Below are 27,656 nucleotides of genomic sequence, written 5' to 3'. Positions count from 1 at the left end.
GTGTGGGGCCGGCGGGCCTCTCCCTGCTGTGGCCTCTCCCGTTGCGGAGCACATGCTCCGGACACGCAGGTTCAGCGGCCATGGCTCAGGGGCCCAGCCGCTCCGCGGCATGTGGGGTCTTCCCGGACCGGGGCACGAACCCGCGGCCCCTGCATCGGCAGGCGGACTCCCAACCACTGCGCCACCAGGGAAGCCCTGACTCTGCCTTTTAACAAAATCTCCAGGCGAGTCCAAGCACTTTAAAGTTTTAGGACAGATGTGATATCCTTAATGAAGGGCGGTTCCACTGTCTGCAGTTTTCTATTATAAGCAAGGTTGCAGTGACAATTGTGGTCAGTGTCCTCTCCTAGACTGGAATCTCTCTAGGTCAGATCCTAAGCATGGAATTGCTAGTCCATGGAAGATGGACCCTTACAAAAGTTTTTGAGAGTATTTGTTTGGCTGTTTTTGATTTTTTTTGTTTTGTTTTATTTTGTTTTTTTTTTTTTTTAAGATTTAAGAAGTTTCTAGTGGAAAAGCCTGCTAATCTCAGACAACCTTACTTCTCATACCTTCTTCTAGAAAAAGGGAAATCACGGTACGCCCCCTGGTGGCTGTCTTCTCCATTTACAGGCAAGTGGGTCCAGGGCTAAAAGACCTTGCAACCCCAAACCCGCCAAGGGTTAGTAAACCCAGAGCAAATGAGGATTATGCTCTCACCAGGGCTGACTGGGTGCCTTCAAGGCTACTCCCCACAAGAACCGCTGCAGTGGTCATGCAAGCAAAGGGCTGTATGCAAGAGGATTGACATGCCAGTGCAAGACTGACAAAAACAGTCCGAAAAAATGGCTAGATGGAAACATAATTGTTGCACAACAAACCACACATATAAAAAATGTCCAATGCTTTCCTGGTGGTCCGTGAGTAAGACTCTGCTCTCCTTATGCAAGGGGCTTGGGGTCGATCCCTGGTCGGGAACTAGATCTCGCATGCCGCAACTAAGAGACCTGGTGCAGCCAAAATAAATAAATACATGATTTTTTTTTTAAGTCTAATGGATGAGTTTTTTTTTATTTAAGTATAGTTGATGTAAATATTATATGTTTCAGGTGTACAACACAGTGATTCACAATTTTAAAGGTTACACTCCATTTACAGTTATTATAAAATATTGACTGTATTCCCTGAGCCATACAATATATCCTTGTAGCTTATATATTTTATACATAGCAGTTTGCACCTCTTAATCTCTTACCTCTACCTTGCCCCTTCTTTCTCCCCACTGGTAACCACTAGTTTGTATCTGTGAGTCTGTTTCTTTTTTGTTATATTCACTGTAAGGAACGGCACCAAGAAACCGAGGAGAGCTTAAACAAGCTTTACTTGGGAACGCTCCCGGGCGAGGTTCACAGCTCCGAGAGAAAGGGGCCACAGAAGTCGCGCCCCGGCCAGGGTTTGCGCAGAATTTATAGGGGAAGAAGGGAAAGGGGTGTGGCGAATCCGGGAGGGCGCAGGGTATTCCTTATTTGGTGGTCTTTTGGGACCGTTAGTCCCGCCCCTCGAAAGGCGGGAAGGCTGGGCCGGGTGGAAAGTCCCCAGGTCAGTTTCTGGAACTGGGTGGTCCGGAAAGTTTCGGTCTGATGCAACCTGTGAGTCTGATTGCGTTCCCCTGCCTCGGGCCACTTGGCCTTACATTCACTAGTTTTATTTTTTATACTCCACAGGTAAGTGATATCATGTGGTATCTGTCTTTCCCTGTCTGGTTTATTTCACTAAGCACAATACCCTTCAAGTTCATCCATCCTTTTGTTACAAATGGCAACATTTTATTCTTTCTTACGGCTGAGTAGTATTCTACTGTAACAATATATATATATCCCACATCTTCTTTATCCATTCATCTGTTGGCTGACACTTAGGTTGCTTCCATATCTTGGCTAGCATAAGGGATGAAATAAAATTTATATTTTAAGCAAGACAAGAAAAATTAAACAAAGCATTCTCTGTGTTTGTTTGGGCCTCTTCCCTCCCTCCCTCCCTAGTGTGCAGTGTGCATCTGCATTACACATTAACCAGAGCTCCTCAAAGATGGGAGTGCCTGCTCAACCGTAAAAATCAATTCTTTTCTCTCTTCTGACACTAGCAATGTAAATTCTTAAAAGAATAGTGTTCTTTCCCAACTCTGCAGGGGGTCATGATGACCTGCTTCTCGTCTTGTACATGCTTACTTGGACTATGTATCCTTGGTGAATTTTATGTAAAATTATCAGTATGTCATTTTGATGTATGGTCCTTAGTCTCGAAAATGTGTATGACTGTGCTTTTGGCTTCTAACAGGCAAGTTAGCTCTCAGAGCTTTCTAAGAGTCTGTTTCCTGGGTTATAATCCTCAATTTGGCTCAAATAAAAAATTTTTCTCCTTAACTTGATTGTTAATTGAATTTTCGTCAAAATAAGTAATGCTGCTATGAACGTTGAGGTGCATGTATCTTTTCAAATTAGTGTTTCTGCTTTCTTTGGGTATATACCTGGGAGTGGAATTGCTAGGTCATGTGGTAGCTCTGTTTTTAGTTTTTTGAGAAACCTCCATACTGTTTTCCACAGTGGCCGCACTAAGTTACATTCCCACCAACAGTGTACAAGGGTTCCCTTTTCTCCACATCCTCGCCAACATTTGTTATTTACAAATAACTTTTTTTGTGTGTGGTACGCGGGCCTCTCTCTCACTGTTGTGGCCTCTCCCGTTGTGGAGCACAGGCTCTCGGACGCGCAGGCTCAGCGGCCATGGCTCACGGGCCCAGCCGCTCCGTGGCGTGTGGGATCTTCCCAGACCGGGGCACGAACCCGTGTCCCCTGCATCAGCAGGCGGACTCTCAACCACTGCGCCACCAGGGAAGCCCACAAATAACTTTTTGATGATAGCCATTCTGAGAGATGTGAGGTGATATCTCACTGTGATTTTGATTTGCATTTCTCTCATGATTGGCAATGTTGATCATTTTTTCATGTGCCTGTTGGCCATCTGTATGGCTTCTTTGGAAAAATGTCTATTCAGGACTTATGCCCATTTTTTAATTAGGTTGTTTGTTTTTCTGATGTTAAGTTGTATGAGCTGCTTATATATCTTGGATATTTTTTTCACCCTTAGTCATATCATTTGCAAATATTTTCTCCCATTCACTAGGTTGTCTTTTCATTTTGTCGATGCTTTCCTTTGCTATGCAAAAGCTTTTAAGTTTAATTAGGTCCCATTTGTTTGGTTTTGCTTTTATTTCCTTTGCCTTAGGAGACAGATCCAAAAAAATATTGCTACGGCTCATGTCAAAGACAACCAATAAGTTTTGACATATGCATGCACCTATGAAACCATTGACACAAGAAAATATCCAACATCCCCTGAAGTTTCCTAGCACCCACCCCATCCCCAGACAGTCAATGATCTGTTTTTTGTCTCTATAGATTAACTTGCATGTTCTAGAATTTTATATAAATGGCATTATGTAGCATGCACTCGTTTTTGTTTGGATTTTTTCACTTAGCATCATTGAGATTCATCCATGTTGTTGGGTTTTATCTATAGTTATAGTTCCATTGTATTGATTGATTGATCGATTTAATTTTTTAAATTAAAACATTTTAACTGAAGTATAGTTGATTTACAATGTATTAATTTCTGCTGTACAGCAAAGTGATTCAGTCATACATATATATACATTATATATACATTCTTTTCCATGACAGTTCTGTTGTATGGATATACCACAATTTGTTTTTTTATAAATTTATTTATTTATATTTTATTTTTGGCTGCATTGGGTCTTCATTGCTGCACGCAGGCTTTCTCTAGTTGTGGTGAGAGGGGGCTACTCTTTGTTGTGGTGCGTGGGCTTCTCATTGCAGTAGCTTCTCTTGTTGCGGACCACGGGCTCTAGGCGTGCAGGCTTCAGCAGTTGTGGCATGCAGGCTCAGTAGTTGTGGCTGGTGGGCTCTAGAGCGCAGGCTCAGTAGTTGTGGTGCACGGGCTTAGTTGCTCCACGACATGTGGGATCTTCCCAGACCAGGGATCGAACCTGTGTCCCCTGCATTGGCAAATGGATTCTTAACCACTGCACCACCAAGAGAAGTCCAAAATTTATGTTGGTTTTTAAAAGGGTAAAAAGCAAAGCTTGACCTAGCTGTTGTGAGGAGGGTGGACTGTGGGGCAGGAGCAGAAGCTGGGAGAAGAGAGAAGTGGCTCCAGCAGGAGACGTCCGGGCTGAGGTCATGGGGCTGAGGATGGAGAGATGGTCAGATTAAGGATCTCGTTTGGAGGAAAAGCAGATAGATTTTGGATGTTGGGGGTCAGGGACTGAGCTAGTAGGTGGTCTGATGAGAATTTCAACCCAGAGTGGTCTAATTCCAAAAGACATGCCCTTAACCAATAAAGGTTATTTTACCTACTCTCTCCCTCTCTCTTTTTTTTTTTGGCCACACGGCATGCGGGATCTTAATTCTCCAGTGAGGGATCGAACCCATGCCCCCTGCAGCGGAAGCGCGGACGGAGTCTTAATCACTGGACCACCAGGGAAGTCCAAATGGTACCTACCCTCAAGGGCACGGGTGGGCCCATGGGAAGAGCTTTCCCTCTGCCATGTTCCCTGGGCCTTAGGCACTCAGGAAATCCCACTTCTGCCCATCACCTGAACAGCTACTTATGTAACTAAGATGGTCTTTATTTTTATTATTATTTTTGTAAATAAATTTATTTATTTTTGACTGTGTTGGGTCTTTGTCGCAGTGTGCGGGCTTCTCATTACAGTGGCTTCCCTTATCGTGGAGCACGGGCTCTAGGCGCAAGGGCTTCAGTCGATGCAGCACGCGAGCTCAGTAGTTGTGGCTCGCGGGCTCTAGAGCACAGGCTCAGGAGTTGTGGCGCATGGGGTTAGTTGTTCCGTGGCATGTGGGATCTTCCTGGATCAGGGATCGAACCCGTGTCCCCTGCATTGGCAGGTGGATTCTTAACCACTGCACCACCAGGGAAGCCCCAGGAGTTGATTTCTAAAACTATGAAATCAGCGAAAACCCAGGTGGTTCAGTGATATGGTGAAACTGAGCAGGGCCCTGTGGGGCTCCTAGGCACAAAAGCCTTTCTGGGTCCCCCATTTCTTGTTTGCAGGAAAAAGGCTTCATTCAGCCTCCATGCCCTTCCCTGAGTTCCAAAGGGCAGGTTCAAACAGTTGCTCATCAGGGAAGGGAGGGGATGCAGAGACAAGGAAGGAGCAGCCTAGAAACAATTGTGCAGCCTTGGGGCAGCATCCTGGTTCCCCCTCAAAGGATACACTTAACAATGTTTTTGAGCTGTGCTGCAGGTGCTGAAGCACCCACCAGGTGGGAGAAGTTAACTGTATGCTGCCCACAAGCACAGACCCCAGACTGGATGGATCCAGAAGGTTGATGATGCTGACTCCCAATTGCCTCACCATCAACCAATCAGAAGAATATCCACAAGCTGACCATGCCCTCTTGGAACCATTACTATAAATCTCCTCACTAACCCCTCCAGGTCAGGACACACAGTTTTGAGGGCACTAGCCTGCTGTGGCCCCCTTTGTCTGGCAAAGCAATAAAGCTATTCTTTTCTACCTCACCCCAAACTCTTGTCTCTGAGACTCAATTCGGTACCAGGTACAGAGGCCAGATTTTGGCTACAACGGTAACATGGTAATGGGTCCATGAATTGGATTCAGGCTTGCAGACTGTTTAGATCTTGGGATCCAAGTTTGTCTTCTTCTGGAAGTTGCTGGACTGTGGATACAGCTTCCCTCACTATTCAAAGCCCAGCCCTGCTGTACCAGCAGGTTGGGGTGCTTCCCTACCTAGTGAGTCAATGGCTGGCCAGGACAGGGGCATACTGGTCCCTGAGGGCTGAGACAGGGCCCAGAGACTCAGTGTAACCTAGCAGGACCCTATGGGGACCTTCCCCCAGATACCCTGCTTTAGCTCCTCCATGAAGTACCTAGATAATGGTATTTGATGCAAATTTCCTGGGTTGTTCTGCAGATGTGACACTGCCCCCCACCAAATGGAAGATGTCAACTACTTGATGACCATGAGCACATAGCCCCAGGCCTCCTGGAGCCTAAGGACTGATAAAGTTAACCCCTGTGACACCGCCCTGTTCTCTCATCATCAGCCAATCAGAGAATTGTACACGAGCTGATCAGTACCCCGGGACCCCCGCTCCCTCACCTGGCTTTTAAAAATGCTTTGCTGAAACCCTTGGAGCTTGAGGCTTTTTAGGGCATGAGCCACCTTGTCTCCTCGCATGGCCTTGCAATAAACCTTTCTCTGCTCCAAACTCCGACGTTTCAATTTGTTTGGCCTCACTGTGCGTCGGGCACATGAACTCGTGTTAACATCAGGACTGGGAAGTCACTCTGATGCCCCTTTCCCAGAGCAATCTCTGCCACTCGAGTCATCCGGAGCTGGAGCTCTCCAGCCCTGCTTCTTCAAGTCAAGTAGGGTTCGTGGGCCTTATCATGGCCCATCTTTCTGAAGCAGCAGAGACTTTTTGAAGAACAGCAATTTAACTGGCTATTTGAAACATTATTTCTAGGTGAAAATGGGTATGACGGAGCCAAACGCAACATGCATATGCAGCTTTAACCTAAAGTGAAGAGTTCAAAACTCTGCCCCCTGATCCCAGAGAGATCCGCATCTTCTATCCTCTCCTTAACTTTGGGAGTGGGTTGGTGGACAATTTGAGCCACACTGTACTGGGACTTTGTGTTTCCTGTTCTAGGGCCAGGCTGGGGTGCTCTGAAAATGAGAAAACACGTACAAACACTAGGTAGGTAGAGAAGCCTTTAACATACTGTTACTGTTATCGCCTCCCCCCAGGACCCTGCAAACACCTACTCAGAGGCAGGGCCAAAGCCCTGGTCTCTGGAAGGGGCTCTCAAGTTTCATCTGGGTGGTTTCTGGCTCTCAAATGGGGACCCCGCCGCTCACATCTGAAATCAAAGGATCGACTGGAAAAGATCTCCTAAGTTTTGAAGAGGGAAAATCAGTCAAGTCCCAATGCATGCAAGTGATCTCTCAGCCAAATATTAAGCCAGCTTGCTCAGTGCAAACTCCTTGTCGTTCCCGTCTTGATTCAGCTATCTCCTCCTTCGGCTCAGTCGTTATCTTAACACTGCTTAGACCCTACCTGTCGAGAACTTCACCTCCACCTTCCCTGGTTCATCCATGCTCACAGTTTGACAGCACGGCACTACCACAGTTTTTGGTCCTCAAAGGTCAACCGGCAACAGCTGTTATCCCTTCAATATCTACTCAGAAACTACTGTGTATGTGACCACGTGGATTACAAAGACCAGCAAGAGATTATGCATTGGGTGCAGCTCATTCATCAACAGCAATGATCAGAAAGGGGACCATGGTTTTGAAGCAAGCACCAACGGGAGGACGCACCTAAATCTGACCCGGGTAAGGTGAACCCAGTGAGTACTGTCTGTGAGGGGAAGGCAGGGCTGGGCAGGCCTACAGGGCAAGGAGAGTGGAGCCAGAGCAGCAAGGCACAGCAGCTCAGGATGTCTAGAGCTAAGACACGTCCAGGGGCACGGAAGCTATATTTGGAGATGCATCACTGGACGTGTTACAATGTTTAGATCAACTCTTACAGGCTGATAGTGACTTGAGGTCACAGAGCCAGGGGAATGTCACGGTCAAACTAATGGCCTGGACTAAGGACTAAGGGACGGGCAGTTGGGAGAGATTAAGAAAGATTTAGGGGGCTTCCCTGGTGGCGCAGTGGTTGAGAGTCCGCCTGCCGATGCAGGGGACGCGGATTCGTGCCCCGGTCCGGGAAGATCCCACACGCCGCGGAGCGGCTCGGCCCATGAGCCACGGCCGCTGAGCCTGCGCGTCCGGAGCCTGTGCTCCGCAACGGGAGAGGCCACAACAGTGAGAGGCCCACATACCGCAAAAAAAAAAAAAAGAAAAAGATTTAGGAGTAACACAGTCGCTTAGGGACCAGAACTGTTGTATTTAAGGACTAGGCAAACACCAAACCACTTTTTAATTTTTTAAATCAAACACTTTATTTTCACATAACAAGCGCAAAAAACTCCCAAACACTTTAACAATACAATTAACGCAGTTATGAAGTCAATTATATACTACTCAAAGCCCCAAAAGGTCAATCAGCTTAACGTTCCAAACATTTCCAGACGTGGTTTTTCAAAGCTACCTTTGGTTTTTGGAAAAACCAGTATGGAAGTCAATATACATTGAATGCATTGAACAACATTTGCTTATATTAAGGTGTCCACCAACATTAGCTTACACCTGGCAAGTTGGAGCATGATCTGAAGTCATACACTGAAATACGTACACAGGTTCTGCCCCGGAGCTCCTGCAGTGAGGAGGGAGGAGGGCCGTGAAGGGGGAAGAAAAAGGCCAGTCCAGGCTGTGGCATTTCTCGTTGTGTAACAGAGGTATGAGAGTTTAACACTAGAACACTGTCAAGTCATTAAGCTTCATGTTCCAAATGGTCTCTTGCTGAGGCTTGAGATGGGCACAAATGGTGGGGAAGATGAGTCACAGAAGAGTTTTGAGCGACAAGATCCCAAAGATGCTCAGAGGGCCGGAAGGAGCAAGCGACAGTTTCCCACTGTTCTCACATTATTTCAGGGTGAAATTGTGTATAAGTTCGGATAAAATATTCAAATATTTGCTTAGATTTTTACCAGTTGCTCTATGAGAACCCTCATACATAGCAACTTTGAAACTTTCATTATAAAAAAGAGCATACAAATAAATTCACAAAAAAGAGACAATTAATGTTGAGCAGCCAAAAAGTCATGGTTTATTATATCTGAAGAAATTTCATAATTCAAACACAACCAAACTGTACATTTTACAATCACATTCTATTTGTAAACAGTTAAAAGCCACTGACTTCTTTTGCATCTTAGGACACAAACAGTTAGAATCAAGGCAATGAAATGATGGCAAATTCTGTACTGTTAAAATTTTTACCCTTGTTTAGTCTCTCTTCTTTGACTAAGCAAGCATTATAATACCATTTGTGGGCAAAAGAGGGGAAAGGAGAGAAAGAAATTTTAAAAATGGTGTAACTCGTTAGTTTGCAACAACATTTAAAATTTTCTTTATACAACGAACAATTCTGTAAGCCCAATACCTTGGTTACAGTATGCATAGTTACTGATTTCGGCTTTAAGGTACAACAGTTAAACATTAACACAGTCACAAGAGAGCAGAAACATATAGAGCCACTTGATGGGATTACAAAAAAATTATTACCTACTGATTATTAGCAAACCATCATCACTCACTAATAAAAAGACAGCATCTGAAAGCAGAATCTCAAACTCCAGCTTTAAGCGTTTTTTTGTTTTTTCTTTTTTTTCTTTTTGGCAGAGAAAATTCTTTAACAGAGCAATATGTAGTATCAGTGCTAAAAGTTGGGGTTTTTCTTTTTTTCCTCTAAGAAACTACAAGGAGGTTTTTTTTTTTTGTTGTTTTTTGTTTTTTTTTTAAACTGGGGAACTGGTTTTCCTGAGAACCATGCTCTTTGATTTAGGGCAGGAATAGAAAAACAAAAGAACATGGCCAAATGCTGCTCCTTTTTCCCAGAGATAGAAAGCATCTTTTAAATCATCCTCCATTTTTTTTTTTGTCTTTTAATTTTTTTTTTAAATGATGGAAGAGTAAACATTTTTTTCTCAAAAAACAAACAAAAAAATCTGTAAACAAGAAGGTTCAACGTGGGAACCTTCAAAACAAAATGGAAAGCCTATTCAAAGTGCAGGGCCCGTCCTGGGTGGCAGGTGGGCTGCAAGTCACAGCTGTGGCCACAGTTTTTCAAACTGCAGAGCGAAATTCTTTAGTTTTATAACATGAAAAAACTGGTGCAATACTTTCATTTATAGTCCTAAGTCAGTATCATAACTTGATCTTTTAAACTCCATGATACCACAATAAGGTAGGCAAACATCAAGGCATAGTAGAGAGCGCACACCTTTTAAGAACATCCTTGAGTAAACATTTACACTGGAACAGCTGCCCCCCCATATTGCCGATTAGACGGAGAGAACATCATTCAGTGCAAAGTTAAAAGCTCATACATTATCAGCCCAAAAAAATGGTTTTGCAAAAAGAAAAAAGAGAAAAAGAATGAATGGGGTGGGGGGGGAGGGGTAGAAAGGGGAAAATTAAAAAAAAGAACCCAAAGGCTAAACATGATGAATATACACAAGTGAGCTCATTCTATACGGTGTAGCATGTATGGCGCTATTTGGGAGTGTAAATAGATAGATACCTTTTCACATTATAATATTGGCCTGCATGATTCAAGTATTCAAACTGATATGTTTCAGGGAAAACAAAGTGGAAAATGTGCAGAGAATAGCTGTTCCCACAGGTGGCCCTGGCTGCAGGCGGCGAGCCCAACTTAGTGCTCCTTTCTTTCGCGTCTTGAGGTTGCAGTTCTGAGTCGAGTCTACACTGTTACATGGACTCTCCACCCCCACCCAGGTGGTCAACAGAAAGAAAAGCGTTAATGGGGGACGGGCTGCTAATTCCCCGGGGATCGCTGCTGCTTGGAGGACCCCACAAGCTTGTGGAATAATGTGGGGTCCCCCAGAGGGAAGTGCCATGAAGGTCTCCACAGTTAGTTCCCGACAGCCCAGCACCATTCCAGTGATTGAGATCGGTCCGGCTGGAGAATGAGTGGGAACAGTCGAGGGAGCCCAGCCGGCTCTGGCTGGACCCGAGAGACTGCCAGCTGGGAGAAGGGGTCAGAGACTGACTTTGTGCAAAGAAACGACTGATCTCCTCTTCACTGGCAAGCTCAGCAAGAATAGTAGTGTTCCCCAGTACACACCTGGAGGAGAGAGACACAAGTGGGCTAGCTGAGGGGTCTGGGTCAAAGTCAGGGTGACACTGTCTCTGCTACAAAAGCAGTGGAGGGCGAGAGGGAGAGGGCGAGAGGGAGAGGGCGGGGCACACAAGGACCCAGCGTGCCCTCCCTTCCAGCCAGCGTGTGCCCCGGAGGCTGCACACGGCGAGGGCACAGCGCCCAGGGCTCTCCGGGCCCAGCCGTGCCACCCAGTGCTGTTGTGGCATCAGGATCATGTCTTCTTGTCTCCTAACAAGCAATTTAAGGGATTTTCTAGGGCCATTTGGATCTGGTGTGATGCATCCCCTTCTGAGTACTGCCCCTGGAGCCCAAGACACAGTGAGGCTGCAGCGTTTATGAAGCGCTCACCGCGGGACCCCAAGTGCTGGCCCAGAAATGGCACACAGAGTCACCAGCTGTGCTTTCATACACACAAGGGAGCCCTAACGAGAGAATTCCGAACTTGCAATCCCAAGAGCATTTTCCAGGTGCCATGCGCAGAATGGCCAACTTACATGTGCAGAGACTTTTGTGCCTTCACTACCTCTTCTTTTGAACTGTAACGGACCAAAGCATTTCCATGCGGGAGGTTCAGGTGGAATGTGATCAGTGGGCCATGCTGCATGCACAGAGTGCGCAGAGTTGAGCCGTCAATCTAGGAAACAGAGCGTGGGAACTGCCAATTAGATGCACCGCCATGAAGACTGTCCAGGTAGGTTGTCCCAGGCTGGGACTCTGGTCCTTTCTCTCTTGCCCAAGGTTCTTCACTCCTGGTGCCACTCTTCACTGGGACTCACTGCTGTGACAGGGTACAGTGCCCCCCTCCCCACCTCCACTGGTCCCAGAGCCATACCTCTGTGGCCTCTAGACTCCTGGACATTCCCCAGATCCCCAATTCCTTAGTTAGTCACTGCCCCTGCTGTGGCTTCATGTCTTCTCTCTTCCCTGCCCTGAGGACAGGATGCATCAAGGCACTGCTCCCTGGGGAGGAGGGGGGTGGGCTCTTAACACCCAGCCTCCAGAGGAGGGGGCAGTCCAGGGACTAAGAAAATGTTCTAATCTAAAAGGGCAGACAAGTTTTCTCAAAGTGCAGTACAAGGACCACCTGCATCAAATCCATCTGAATGCCCTTATAGAAATGCAGATCCCTGACCCTAGCCCAGATATACTAAATGAGAGGCTGTGGGGTGAGATCTAGGACTCTCTATTTTCGGTCAGCTCCCATGCATTTTACAGTGTAAAAACCACTGGGTCAGACCACCAGCCTGCCTGAGGCATCTAAAGACCATTCTCTGCCGTTTTCTCTGCCCGGCCTTGACATCTACTCAGCACCACTTGGAAGGCCTGGGTAGTCCCCATCTCAGACTTAAACCAGAATGCAAACCTTTGCTTCCATGCTACCTGGCGTATCCACATAAGCCAGGATACCTGATGTTCTTACCTGAGGTGTAAGGTTTTTCAGAACAAGCCAATTTGTTATTCTCCCTGAGCTGCTCTCACCCCAGCTGGAACCTAAACAAGGAAGAAAAAGGACAAGTCAGTTTTCCAAGACTGTGGCCTGAATGACTGTTCAGGACAAACATACTCCAAATTGCAGACATTCAGGAGGATCATCTGGGCTCGTGGCGTCCTTCTCTTCCTTCTTACTTACCTGTGCGTCTACATGGGGTATTTTCTCTGTGGGCCCAAGATGCCAGCTCACTCCAGCTCTGACCAGGTGTTAATTTCTGGGGCACGTGGCTCTGCCTCTGGGTGGAGGGGGCTCAGAGGGCTGCCAGCTCATCACATGGTGGGCTAGTGAACCAAAGACCAGATGCCTTTGGGGTCTTCCCATTTATAAAGCTAAAACTATCGCAAATGGTAGCCTTTGGGGAATAGCCTCAGCTCACGATGATCTCAGGTTATCAATTGATGACTGCATGCACATCCCACAGGGTGTGAAGTTCGAGGGGATTTAAGAGCTTGCAGTCGTCCAGACATTCCTCGTTTCCGTCTGGGCTACCACAGGGGCTCCACACCTGGCTCTGGCTCTCCTGCCTGGCCCTACAGCATCGTCTCTCCCTCCCAGCAGCAGAGTTTTAAGACATGATCAAGTCACTTCTGTCTACAACTACTTAAAAGTGCCTCAGACCTGATGAGGATGATTATAATTTTTGTGACTTTCTGTTTGAATATAAAAAAAAAAATCCCACAAGGACTCAGAGGCAAAAAATATACAAATCAATTTTCACTGCAAAGTAAAGGAGCTGTTACAGTGGAGGATTCCTGGACTGAATGTCAACATTATGACATAGTGTGAGTGTGTGGTAATTGCAGTCACTGTAGCTTTTGTTGTGGTCATCCATTTACAATGCTTGCTGTCAGTTTATCTCTTGTAAAAATAAAATACAGTGTGTGTGTGTGAAAAAAAAAAAAAAACGAACTTAAAACAAAAAAAAACAGTGCCTCAGAAACACCCCAGGTGGCTTAGGAAGATGGCTGCGTGACACAGCTTGTGCCCACTCAGCTCGCCCTGAACACCACCCTTTGCCAAGCTCCAGCAATTCCAGCAGGAAACCCTCGTGCTTTGCCCAGGTCTCTGCACCTGGCACATGCTGCACCCTCTGCTAACCTGGCTGATTCTTACAGGCTTCCTGAGCCCATTCAACTCCACCAACCCTCCTGAGGGTGAGAGTGCCACCAGGCACTTAGCTGGCATCCAAAACACATCTGTGGCCTGAAAGAACCACTTACACAGGACACCAATTACACTAACTTGCATTCAGTAGCTTAGAACAGACTCATGTGCTTTTTTCACATAATTAAAACTTTCCCCCAAAGGAAACACTGCAAGTTTTATTTCAGCCAATCACCTGTCCAAAGATAAGAAATTATTAATGAGGTTTTTACTACAATTTTCAGCCTGGAGATGAGAAAGTTTGGTGCATTTGAGGGGCGGAGTAGAATGGATGAACTGGTAGACGAGCTCTGAGTTCTATCTGTGGCTGTGTGTGTTGTGTATGTTGCGGGGAGGCGGGTGGGGACATGATGCCAGTACAAATCCAGTGCTAGTCACTTACGGAAGGAGTAGAGAGGTAAGGGAACCATCTGTCCCAGTTTTCCTGGGACAGTCTGGTTTAGGCCTGTACAGTTAATTAACAGCACCCCTTTTCACTCTCAAACGTCCCTGTTTAATCAATAAATTTTATGATCATCCTAAGTACAGGCCAAGCTTTCACCCAAACAGACCCCATTCTTCAAGGCCCAGATGGGCTGCTCCCACCTCCCCAGGCTTGTCAGATGACACTTCTGCTCCATGTGACATGGTATTATGACAAGCCTGCCATGAGCAGGAAGTTACTATACCTGATAAAGATGAGCCCTTGAGGAACTTCTGAAAGAAAGATCCCCATTCCATTAACTTTATCAGTGACAGGTGTGTGTCTTTGGGGAAATATAAGTAAACTGGGCAAAATTTAAAATAAAATTTAAGGGGGCCTCCCTGGTGGCGCAGTGGTTGAGAGTCCGCCTGCCGATGCAGGGGACACGGGTTCGTGCCCCGGTCTGGGAAGATCCCACATGCCACCGAGCGGCTGGGCCCGTGAGCCATGACCGCTGAGCCTGCGCGTCCGGAGCCTGTACTCCGCAACCGGAGAGGCCACAGCAGTGAGAGGCCCGCTTACCACACAAAAATAAATAAATAAATAAATAAAAAATAAAAAAAATAAAATAAAATAAAATTTAAGACTCTCGAAAGCATGGCAAATGCAGAAGATAGCAATGAATTAGGAATCTTACGTTTAGTTAAGTTCTAATCTTACTTTATAGAGGATAATGCAACAGTCTGCTACTTAGGTCTCTGTTAAACTAGGCTGTTGGTACTGATTAGTGTTCAGCAAATAAACCACATGAAACCACCTTATGCATGTCGGCTTACCTGGGGTATACCTGGCGTCAGAATTTCCCCATCCTCCACCTACACGAAGGGGAGAATTATCCCACGTAGACAAGGGTGGCTTCTGACCAGTCAGTCCCGGAGGTGGGCGGGACGGAGCAGTGATGTTTTTAGGTGGCAAAGGGACCTTCCACAGCTCATGAGCCAGAGAGGTGTTTGTAACTGAACCAGGAGACCATGTCAATTTGGAATCACTATTTCTGGCTACTCAAAGGAAAAAAGCAAAGTGGGAAAGAGGGCAGATAAATGTTTTCAGAAAAGAGAAAATTTAAATAATGACAACACTCATTCCCCCACTAAAAGCAAATCAAACAAACAAAAAAACTTTAAAAAAAACCCCAAATCAAACTAAACTGCAGAAGAAACAAAAAGCCCAAAGGAAACTGCTCCCTTGCCTCAAAACAGACTGTTTGTCTCATTAATAGTTTTAAGACCTGTGAGACCCTTAGTCCAGCGTACACAACTTCATTGAACACTGCTTTGAGCTGCTCTAAAGTAGCAAGTGGGAACTCCATACCTTAACAACCATAATGAGTTGCTCAAGACCAACACTTAGGCCATTCGATTTTAGCATTGTGTTATTCATTCATGAAAAAAGGACTACAAAAGCAGCCCTAACTCAGGGAATCTTCACAGCAGACATTCGCTGGGGGCTACTCTATGCTGAGCGCTGGGCTGCTGGGTGCTTGGTGTACGCTACCTCTAATCCTCACACACATTTTACTGAGGTTCAGAGAGGTTAAGCAACTTGCCTATGGGTCCAGTGCACAGCCAGGAACACAGAAAACTAAATCGAAATGATACTAAAAAAAAATGAGAGAGCAGAAGGGGATAGAAAATTTTATAACTTCTGTCACCATCAATTATTTTTTCTACCTGCTCATAAGGAGCATGTCTTTAAGTCAGCACGTCTCAAAGTGTGATGGGAAGACTGGTCACAACACAGTTTATTACTGGTCTGTGACAGTACAAATACAGAAATTCAGAGTGAGCGTTCGTAAACTCTTAACAGCAATCTGATGCTGCTGTAACTCCTAAGTGTGTACTCTAGCAACTCGAAGTTCAGGTTTACTGTATTTTACAAAAGTTACCAAAGGACTGCAAAGGACTGGGCATTAAAAAAATAAAAGGTCCTTCACTACAGATTGTTGAGGACTACTGCTTCGAACTAAATTACATTTAATCTAAGCTCTCAGATGAGAGTGGCTATTCAGTGAAACCTGATTATTTTAGTAAATGACTACTGGATACAGTAAATTTTAAAAGGGGGCAAATGGTGTTAAAAATATCTTCCCAGGCTCAGAAATAGACTCTCCCAGCTCCCTGAAAAGAAGACTGAATCAAAAGAAGAGGTAAACACAACGGCCCTGGCCCCAGGTTCTGCCCCTTCCTCTGCCAGAGCCTTGGCAAACTCAGGACAAGGCCCACCTGAAGTGCTTTGTGCTGTACTGCTGAGGGGAACGTTGTAGTTGGAGGCACGAATGGATGACCAGGCACTAGTTGAAGGCAGCGTGGTGTTCAAGGATGAGGATGACCCTACACGGGAAAAGAGCACAATCAGTCATCCCCAGAGCAGGGGACACAGCATCAGAGAAGAAGCAAAAGCACCCAGTGAACCTGCAACTTAACAGTATGCCACAGAAAGGAAACAGCCATGTTCAGGGCCATGGGAACGGCGCCCGTGACCGTAGCTTCCTTCCTGCCTTCAAAACAGCATGTGGAGAGCTTGCTCACTGTTTCTACCGCGGCTCAAGAGGTATCCCTCCCATTCCAGTCTTCTAATAACTGTCTGTGAGAACGCACCCCAACGATGGGATCCAGCAAGAGACAACACCAGCCCTGCTTCTCAGCAGTGGTCTCCACCAGAGCTCCCAGTCTGTCTCTGAACTCGAATGACTTCTTATTGGGCAGCTCACCAAGGTGCCCTGGCACTGGCACTACCAGTGAGCCAGGCCTCTGTCCTCTCCCATCGTGCCCCACATTCGGTCTCGAAAACCTAGCCTTTCTTCCTATTTTTTAAAAAATCCCCTTGACCACTACCCTAGTTTAGCTCCAGACCCGACCATTATGTGGATCACTGCAACAGCTCCTGCTGCCAGATTCTTTCATTAACTACCAGGCTGTGAGGTTTCATTGTTGGCTCTGTCCCCACGTTCTCCTGTGAAAGTAGTGGCTTTAACTATTTCTATACATAGCTGTCTGCTAAATTCAGTCATTTCAGAATGATGAGGATTCTTATCTTACCATTGTGATCTGGCAAACACCTGTTAACAAATTCTATATTTAACAGAAAGTGCTGACTGTTTTACATTTTCTTTATTACAAACTGTTTAAGGGGACAGCTGTGAGGCTGGACGTTACAGAAAGAGAAGAGATCGTCACTCATTTCATTCTTCTACTTTCTTCTACTGCATGCACTGGAGTACTTACATATGCCTGGGGTGAAAGACAACCACGGGGTAGGTGGGAGGAGGATTTCATTGGCTAACCCACTAAAAGTGCATCTGGACTGCAGCGACCCTTAAATTTTTCTTATTTTCACTCTCTGGGAGACAAAGAAAGCCAATTCCTTCTCCAGATGAAAGTTCTTTAACATCCAGAGTGTATAAACAAATAATAATATAACATCTTCCATAAGAAACACCCATTTCTTAATAACCACAATACGGAAAACTGTTATAAAATGGGTAACAACCTTCAGTTAATACAGTTACTGGAAAGCAAGTGTTTGCTGGTCCTTTGCGTTTACCATATCAAGTGATAATAAATCCTCATCATTTTAAAAGTGGCTAAAGAGTCACCTATGGGAAATCGAGAATTCTGTTATCACTGTCACGAGCCCCTTGGAGGTCAGGCGCTGTGCTGTGCTGGAGTGACTCGCGCTGCTCAAAGTTTCACATCTACTTTGAGCCACTGTCCTGCATCATTCAGAACTCCTGAGTCGTATCTGCCTACATACCACTGTTCCTGTCCCTGAGGTGGTCGACTTCCCGCACAGTATTAATTGAAAGATTGTTTATGACACTGCCAGGAGTGACATAAGGGTCAGTTTCAGGGTCAATGTTTGGATAACCTTTCCATGGTTCACCAGGGCGAAATTCTGGAAATAAAAATTTAAAATTAGTTCAGGCTTAATCATCAGCTGAAAATCCATCAGTAACTACCCAAAAGTTTTATTCCTAAAGTCTATGCAATTATCAAATATCTCCCAATACTCTCAAATTATTTTCCAATACCCTAACGGGCTGACTCAATATCACAATTAATATACTGTTTTTTGTGAATAACTTGCAACTTTTTTCTGGGTTTATATATTCTTGAAAGTAACACTCTAAAGTGCTTTATTACAAATCACAAAGCCACAGCAAGTTGGATAGGATGAAACAGGTCATAGGTGCATTTCTGGTGATTCCTCAGTAAATGGAAATGTTGTCACCTCTGTCCCCAGACACAGCTAGAGAAGAGCAATGAATGAAGGTTTATATCATTCTTCGCGCTGGCCTAATCCCTCTGTGGGACTAACCCCACCTTCACAGACTGGAGCATAAAGGTGCTGACAATGGGCCAGGTCACTCATCAGCCCAAGACCTGGGCTCAACTTGCCATTCGCATTTCTGTGTTCTTCCTCATCCTTCGCGTAGTTCAGTCCAATCACAGATTCAGGGCCAAATCATTAGTATATCTAGAGGTATCGCAACCTTAATGGACACAAACTCTCATAAAAGAAGACGTCGGCATTTTACCTGGTGGCCAATTAACACTGCTGGAGCCGCTAGGCGATTTGGCACGTGGCCAGCCGTCTCCTGCTGGAGCCGGAGGACTGGCCGGCGAAGCACTGCTGCTCATGAAGTCGTAGGGGACAAACGGAGACTCTTCCAGCCTGAAGCCACTCGAAATAGCACCTGAGGGAGGGGACGGAAGGGAAGTGTGAGCACAACATAGTATTACATTTATTTCTGGTAGTTTGTCAAATATAGCAAGAAAACTTTTTATTAGATCTGTGGGTTCCAAACTGTTCTGTAGATTATGTGAAGATGTGAGGAGAAAAGAAAGCCCTGTGCTTTCTTCCAGATTTCAATCACTTCTAGCCTCTGATATGAATGAGGTCCTTGCCCACAATGACAGTGTATCTTCACAAAAAGCCACGTTAATGGACAGAGGGCAGAAGGAGAGAACGTGTGTCAAGGAGGGGGCAGGGACAGCATGGAGAGTCTGGGGGAAAAGATTCTAGCCAGTGGGTGCGGCCTGCACAAAGACTTGAGGAGACTGAGGAACTGAAAGATCATTTTGCCTGAAGAACAGTAAATGGGAGAGAGAACAACATGGAGCGGGGCCCTGACCTTGAAGGGCGGGATGACCAAGTACGTTTCGTTTTAAATGCTTGGAATTCGAAGATCCTGAGGTGGGGTGTGCACACTCTAGCTGTCCCAGGCCCTACCACTCCAGACTGGCCTATGCCCTGCCTGTTCCCCGAAGGCATCAGAATTTACAACACCCTCAGACAGGGCTTTGTAGGATTTGGCAAGGAGTTCTTTATGCTGAGGGGTTTTAGGAAGGGAAGTAATACAATCCCATTTGTTTTGAGGTCACATTTGCTGCAGTGTGGAAAATGGAAGGAAGGCTAGCATAGAAGCAGGGAGACCATTAGGAGACACAACAGATGCATAAACTATGTATTTTGGAAGCAGGAGGGGTACGATTCACAGATGGACTCAATGTGCAGATTGGAGAAAGGAAGAAATCAAGAATATCTCTTAGGCCCAAATATCCATCAACAGATGAGTGCACAAACATAATGTGGTATATATATTATCCAATTCAACTATAAAAAGGAGTGAAATACATGTGCATGCTACAACACGGATGAACCTCGAAAACATTACGCTAAGCCAAAAATACCAGTCATAAAAGACCAGATATTATATGCTTCCACTTATATGAAATGTCCAATACAGACAAATCTATAGAAAACAAAAATATTAGTTTTTACTTATGGCTAGAGAGATGGGAAAATGGAGGTGGGAGGAATGACACCTAAGGGGTTCTTCTAGGGTAAGGAAAATGTTCAAAAGTTGATTATGTGGGGCTTCCCTGGTGGCACAGTGGTTAAGAATCCGCCTGCCAATGCAGGGGACAGATTCGAGCCCTGGTCTGGGAAGATCCAACATGCCGCGGAGCAACTAAGCCCGTGCACCACAACTACTGAGCCTGTGCTCTAGAGCCTGCGAGCCACAACTACTGAGCCCACATGCCATAACTACTGAAGCCCGTGCGCCTAGAGCCTGTGCTCCGCAACAAGAGAAGCCACCGCAATGAGAAGCCTGCGCACCACAACAAAGAGTAGCCCCTGCTCACCGCAACTAGAGAAAGCCCACGTGCAGCAACGAAGACCCAACGCAGCCAAAAACAAGCAAAAAAAAAGTTAAAAAAAAAAGTTGATTGTTCGATGGATACCCAACTCTTGAGAATGTTACTGAAAGCCACAGAATTTTATACTTTAAAAGGAGAAATTGTATTATATGTAAATTATCTCAAACTTTTTGAAAAAGAGAATGCCTCTTAAACTTCTAGCTTCAATAACTTGATTGAAGGAGGTACAATTTCTGGAATGGGGAGGAGCAAGGGTGAAGAAAGTGAACCTGAGCAGGTCCCTGTGTGGCCCTCCCGTGTACAAAAGCCATTCCATGTCCCCCATTTCTTGTTTGTAGAAAAAAGGTTTCAGCCTCCTAGACCTTCCCTGAGCCCCAAAGGGCAGATTCAAACAGTTACTAATCTGGGGAGTGAGGGATGGCAGAAACAAAGGAAAGGCAGTCAAGAAACAACAGTGTAGCCACGGGCCAGATCCTGGTTCCTCCTCAAAAGATACACATAACAACCTGATAGAAATCTGAGTTCTTCAAGAGGAAGTGAGGCCCCCAATCCAGGTGGGGCATGGTAACTTCAGGCTGATCACAAACACTGGACCACAGACTGGATGGGACCCAAGGGCTAACGATTGAGACTCCTGGAACACCACCGTGTTATTTTCCCACCAATCAACCAGAGGAAGGTTACACCCCCTGTAGCCCCCCCCACCCCAATTTCGCCTATAAAAATTCTTCCCCCCCCTGAAAAGCAATGGGGAGTTTGGGCTTTTTGAGCACAAGCTGTCCATTCTCCTTGTTTGGCCTTGCAACACTCCTTTCTCTATTCCAAACTCCGACATTTCAGTTTGTTTGGCCTCACTGCACATCAGACGAACTTGGATTTGACAACAGAAGGAAAACCAAGTGTCTTGTCCATTCATGTAGAGTTTGAAACAGATGTAAGGAAAGCCCTGGTTCATGGACTCAAGGCTGCTCCAGCTATGAGCTTCTGGTAAAATACAGGACCTCATGCCACTCACTGGTGGGCACTAACCTATCCCTGACTTGATTCAGTTATTCCACCAATTCCATTTCCCTCTCTTCTCCGGCTTCCTCATCTAGTTATTACTTTTATCGTAGTGAACTATGTATCTTAGCCTAATTAAAACCACTTGGAAATAAAGTGGGATATATAAAGTAGTAGTTGCAAGTAATACAGTAAGTAAGCATAACTGCCAAATTTGAAGTGATTAATTCTTACACAAAACCCAGCAATGATGAAATCATCTGCCCCCCTTTTTAAAAAGAAACAATATCTACTTATTCAAACTTCATTTTATTAAAAAGGACAAACGACATAACTTAAGCAGCAGCCACGATCCAATTACATTCTATTAGACACTGCATGGGAGAGCATCAGAAAAATGAAATGTAAAATTTATGTGGTAGGTTTAGTTTAAGCAAATAGAGCTGGATCTACACTGGAGAAATGGTGCTGTCTTAGAGGTAGGGCACTCATGAGATGACAATGACGGCAATAACAATAATGATGAAAGCTGAGACCCACCGGCCACTTATGTGTCTAACCCTGTTCTAGTGCTTAGGTGCTTCAGTTATAGCCTTATCAATCCTCAAAACATCATAAGTGGTACTATTATTACTCCCATTTAGCAGTGTCAATTCTAGGGTCCATATTTATTTTGACATTTTGCCATTGTCTCAGCTCCCACTCCCTTTCTTAAGGAAAATTCCAAATGTGATATACCACTGTGTGGCAAATTAGCTTAGCATTCAGGGCTGCTTGATTTCATGTTTCAATGTTCCTTCAATTACATGACAATTTCACCTTTAATTTCTGATAATCATCAGTCCAATGTGTACAAACCAGCAAACTGACCTTTAAGCCAAGTTTAGTCAAAGTTTCAAGATAAAATCCAATGAAAAGGGAAGGAATGAATGTAACAAAATATCCTTTTAATACTAATCAGAGGAACAATGATTTGGTGTTACTTAAGTCAGAAAACAAGAGTCTCTCCTGGCTCTTCCCTATTATTTTAAAATCACTAAGTCCTGTCAATCCTGCTGCCTACCTAGCTCTTTTTTCTCCTCCTGTGATTGCAAAGATTTCTGAATTACTTTGTTCTGGGTCCCCCTGTATACAGCATAGAGTCAGATTTTGCTTTATGATCCAATATGAATTTCTTTTAATTTCTTTATAGATTCTTTAAAAACTCTTTGAAAATGTTGATTTACCTTTTCTGAAACTGTGGGAGGCTTACAGTTTTTGTTTAGTGGGTATCTTTATAACTTACACATTTAATCTTCATTTCTTTTTAAAATATTTTGATTGAGATATAATTGACATACAACATATTAGTTTCAAGTATACAACATAATGATTTGCTATTTGTATATATTGTGAAATGATCATACACCTTTTGAATAATGCCAATCTGATCACATCACTTTCCAGCTTCAACAGTTCTCCATTACAGAGGAGTAAAATTCAAACTCTTCAGTAGTTTGTAAGGCTCTTAAAACTCTAGCCTCTACTAACGCTTTATGGTTTTCCCTCCTTCCACCTCTGCCTGGCTAATGCCTGTTTATCTTTCATATCTCAGCTTAAGGGACCACAGGCCTCCTGGAAACCATTCCCAATTGCCCTCAACTAACTCTAAGACTAAAATAAATGTATTCCAGCTCCTAAACATTGTACTCTTCTCTGGCAATGAGGAGGGGAAAGGGATTTTCTGAACTCTGGTAAGTCACAGAATCTTAGGACCATGAACTGTCACAAATACCCCAGTCCAAACCTCACCTGACCCACAATTCCCCTGTTCGACGGCCTTGCCTCCACTCTACTCTACTTCCCTTAATGAATCTCGTTTTGTGACTCTGGAAGGTGTGCAGTAAAGGGTTAGCACAGGGCTAGACTGCACATGGCAAAGAGCTTCAGGGACTGGTCCTTGATGGCTCCTGGGTTCCTGTAACTCACAGAATAGCATGCCAGATTAAGAGTTCCTCTGCATACACTGGGCCATGGCCATGCCAGAGAGTTTATGATAACAATGTGATTTATGGTGAACATCTGTTTTTGTTTGCATGGGGCCTGGGTCATGCTGTTTTGGTCTGAACTCTGAAGGGTCTGCAGGGGGTTGGAGATTGACAAGCAGGTGTGCTCCATGTCTACACAACTGACCCCTGACAAAAAACTAAGGATACTAAGGCTTGGCTGAGCTTCTCTGGCTGGCAATACTTTGTACATGTTGTCACACATTGTTGCTGGGAGAATTAAGTCCGAGAAACTGCACTGAGAGAGGACAACAAAAAGCTTCTCCTGGTTTCTCCTGGACTATTTTCTATGTGCCTTTTTCCTTTGTTGATTTTAATCTGTATTCTTTTGCTGTAATAAACCATAACCATGAGTATTACCATTTTTCTGAGTTCTGAGTTCTTCTAGGAAACCAGTGTACTTGGGGATCTCTGACACGGAAGTCTCTTGAATTTGCCCTTTCTTCTCTGCTCCACAACTATCTTACTAGCCCTCTAAGCTTCACTAGATGGGGATAAAAATAGAACCCACGTAAGATTGTGATGCAAAAGATCAGAGCCAGCCAAGCGTCCCCACAGGCCTCTCCTGTTTCCAGGCTCAGCCCATCTCAGCCCAGCCTGACTACTGCTATCGGATCATTCCCGCTTAAAAAATGATCTCTCCACTACTCTGGTACTATGGAAAAACAACCCCCGTTTTCTACAACATGGAAATACAAATGCCAATAAAGCCAATCAGGTTTTATATACAAGTGAAGCAACTTGCCTACAGAAAAAAAAATCCCATGGTCCCTCCTCAGATAGAAACATGACTACAAGGAAATATTTCTCTGGTTAGGGAGTACAGAAAAATATTTCTCCACCAATGGGAGGGAAGGTACAGGTGTGAGGGGAATGGGAAGAATGAGCCATGGGCAGCAGCCACTCAACTCTGGGTGGTGACTGCTCTGGAGCTTGGTGCTGGCAGATCTTCACATTTCTCCAGAGATGCCAGAAATCTGAATCTGTACATGGAATTTCCTGAATGTTTAAACAGATGTTGGTTCAAAAAAAACATTTTCAAAATAGTGTGTAACAAAGCATAACACTCAGACCAGTTTTGGGATCTCTTCTAGAATACAAAGTTAGATGCCTATTTTATTTTTATAAGGACAAAAGAACAAACTGCACCAAAATAATAATGGAAATAAGATGATGAACATTTCTCTATTTTTTTAATATAAGGAAAACTGAAAACAAAGCAAACAAATAAAAAGAGTGTGCCTGAGAAGAAGATTCTAAGTCTCTACCAGGAGAAAGAGAGAGAGAAAGAGGAGGAAAAGAACCACAGAGCCAAGAGGAGCACTTCTGGGAGAAAATGATAGTATAAACAATTAGAGAATTATTATGGTAAGAAAAAGCACTTTCTTTAAACAGACTGAAAAGCTTAAAAAAAAAAAAAACCCAAAAAACCAAACCCCAACCTTTTAAAACTTGAAATTTAGAGGGTTCTTATATACAGATATAAAACCAACCTGGTCTTTCTTTCTAGAGATGAAGACCAAAACCACACCAGGTCAAGGAATATTTCTGAAGTCATTTTTACAAGGAAGGAAAAAATACAACAATGAAGAAAGAATAAAAGCAACCACAGAGAAGAAATTCTATCAAACATTCTTGATTTTTAAGGGGATAAAGCCTGGAGATCTCAAAATAATATCCACGAAGGGAATACTACTAGACTTGGGCTGCTTCAGATTAGTTACAGGGCCTGCTAAAGTAAAGAAAATGAGAACATTTTGGGGGTGGGGAAGCATATAAAAATTTTGTAATTTGTATTAACAATACAAAAATAACTTTAAAAAGAAAAAATGACAGCTTCAAGATGTCAATTTAAGTAAATAAAGAATAGTAGAATAAACTCACACACTTATGGTCAATTAATCTACAACAAAGGAGGCAAGAACATACAATGGAGAAAAAGTCTCTTCAATAAGTGGTGCTGGGAAGACTGGACAGCTGCATGTAAAAAAATGAAACTAGAACATTCTCTAACATCATATACAAAAATAAATTAAAAATTGACTAAAGACCTAAATGTAAGACCAGAAACCATAAAACTCCTAGAGGAAAACAGAGAACACTCTTTTGAGATAAATCGTAACAGTATTTTTTTGGAACCGTCTCCTAAAGCAAAAGAAATAAAAGCAAAAATAAAAAAATGGGGCTTCCCTGGTGGCGCAGTGGTTAAGAATCCGCCTGCCAATGCAGGGGAGACGGGTTCGAGCCCTGGTCCAGGAAGATCCCACATGCCGCAGAGCAACTAAGCCAGTGTGCCACAACTACTGAGCCTGCGCTCTAGAGCCCGCGAGCCACAACTACTGAGCCCGTGTGCCACAACTACTGAAGCCCACGCACCTAGAGCCTGTGCTCCGCAACAAGAGAAGCCACTGCAATGAGAAGCCTGCACACCGCAACGAAGAGTAGACCCTGCTTGCTGCAACTAGAGAAAAGCCCGTGCGCAGCAACAAAGGCCGGATGCAGCCAAAAATAAATAAATAAAATAAATTTATTTTAAAAAAATAAACAAATGGGGGGCTTCCCTGGTGGCGCAGTGGTTGAGAGTCCGCCTGCCGACGCAGGGGACGCAGGTTCGTGCCCCGGTCTGGGAAGATCCCACATGCCGCAGAGCGGCTGGGCCTATGAGCTATGGCCGCTGAGCCTGCGTGTCCGGAGCCTGTGCTCCGCAACGGGAGAGGCCACAACAGTGAGAGGCCCGCGTACCGCAAAAAAATAAATAAATAAATAAAATAAAAAATAAACAAATCGGACCAAATTAAACTTAAAAGCTTTTGCCCAGCAAAGGAAACCACTGACAATAAAAAGACAACCTAATGAATGGGAAAAAATATTTGCAAATGATATGACTGATAAAGGGTTAATATCCAGAATATATAACAGCTCATACAACTCAACATATAAAAAAAAAACAACACCCAATTTAAAAATGAGCAGAAGACCTGAACAGTTTTGCTAAGAGGCCATGCAGATGGCCAACAGGCACATGAAAAGATGCTCAACATCGCTAATCATCAGGGAAATGCAAATCAAAACCACAATGAGATATCAGCTCTCACTGTCAGAATGGCTATCATCAAAAAGACCACAAACAACAAATATTGATGAGGATGTGGAGAAACGGGAACACTGTGCACTGTTGGCGGGAATGTAAATTGGCACAGCCACTGTGGAAAACAGTATGGAGGTTTCTCAAAAAATTAAAAATACAACAACTAATGAGCCAGTAATCCCACTTCTGGGTATATATCCAAGAGAAATGAAAACAAGATATCAAAAAGACATCTGCACGTTTACTGCATCATTATTCACAATAACCAAGATATGGAAACAACCTGAGTGTCCATCAATGAATGAAGAAGGTGTTGTATACACATACAAAGGAATAATATTCCGCCTGGAGAAAGAAGAAAATTCTGCCGTTTACAACAACACGGACGAACCTTAAGGGCATTATGCTGAGTAAATATGTCAGACAGAGAAGGAAAAATACTGTATATCACCTATATGTGGATTCTAAAAAAATACAACAAACTAGTGAATATAACAAAAAAGAAACAGATTCAGATATAGAGAACTTGTAGTTACCAGTGGGGAGAGGGGCAAGATAAGGACAGGGGATTAAGAGGCACAAACTATTAGGTATAAAATAAGCTACAAGGATATACTGTACAACACAAAGAACTTAGCCAATATTTTGCAGTAACTACAAATGGAGTATAATAACCTTTAAAAATTGTGAATTACTATATTGTACACCTGTAACTTATATAATATTGTACATCAACTGTATTTTAATTAAAAAAAAAGAATAACAGGAACCTACACCATAGTAAAGGAGAAAGAGCATCAACCTCCTTATTCTGAAGAAGAGGCTACTAGAATATGTTCATCAGATTGCTATGAATACAGGAATAAAACTATTGTTTAAGCTAATTACTAAAAAACAAAAACTCACTGCTCACATTCCAGGTTTATGCAAAATCAAACAATAAAATGCATGATGAAAAAATAAAAAACAGATACTAAGTTTAAAAAAAGAAGATAAAATACAAAATTAAAAATTAAAATATAAAGTTACTAATTGAATTGATTGAAAAACAAACTTATGATAATAGGCTGCTTATAAGAAGACACCACTACCTGCATGTCACATGCCAGGCAATGAGACAGGAGCTTAATAGTTATTATCTCATTCAATCCTCAACAGTGCTATGACGCATCATTTCCACTTTACAGATGCAAACACTGTGGCTTAGAGGTTAAGAACTGGGATCAAATCCCAGGTCTGTCTGCCTTCAAAACCTATGCTGTGGGCTTCCCTGGTGGCGCAGTGGTTGAGAGTCCGCCTGCCAATGTGGGGGACACGGGTTCATGCCCTGGTCCAG

The 27,656-nt window shown here is 44.1% G+C and overlaps 1 protein-coding gene across 2 annotated transcripts in view; it reads right to left on the bottom strand.

Moving 5' to 3' along the window:
• Positions 1–8,042: 8,042 nt before the first annotated feature.
• Positions 8,043–27,656, bottom strand: part of TNRC6A (trinucleotide repeat containing adaptor 6A) — a 98,609-nt gene continuing 78,995 nt past the window's right edge. Inside the window, exons 19-25 of one of the 2 annotated variants that reach the window (XM_007449994.1) lie at positions 18,559–18,717; positions 17,775–17,915; positions 16,244–16,351; positions 14,798–15,019; positions 12,323–12,393; positions 11,397–11,536; positions 8,043–10,866 (exon numbers count right to left, since the gene is read on the bottom strand). In XM_007449994.1, the coding sequence (XP_007450056.1) occupies positions 10,491–10,866; positions 11,397–11,536; positions 12,323–12,393; positions 14,798–15,019; positions 16,244–16,351; positions 17,775–17,915; positions 18,559–18,717 (1,217 nt within the window). In that variant the 3' untranslated portion in view covers positions 8,043–10,490. The remainder of the gene's footprint in view (positions 10,867–11,396; positions 11,537–12,322; positions 12,394–14,797; positions 15,020–16,243; positions 16,352–17,774; positions 17,916–18,558; positions 18,718–27,656) is intronic. The other variant, XM_007449995.1, reaches the window with a different exon arrangement.

The sequence above is a fragment of the Lipotes vexillifer genome, unplaced genomic scaffold, assembly GCF_000442215.2.
Source record: "Lipotes vexillifer unplaced genomic scaffold, Lipotes_vexillifer_v1.1 scaffold811, whole genome shotgun sequence".
NCBI lineage: Eukaryota > Metazoa > Chordata > Mammalia > Artiodactyla > Lipotidae > Lipotes > Lipotes vexillifer.
This window is presented reverse-complemented; position numbering and strand designations above follow the sequence as displayed.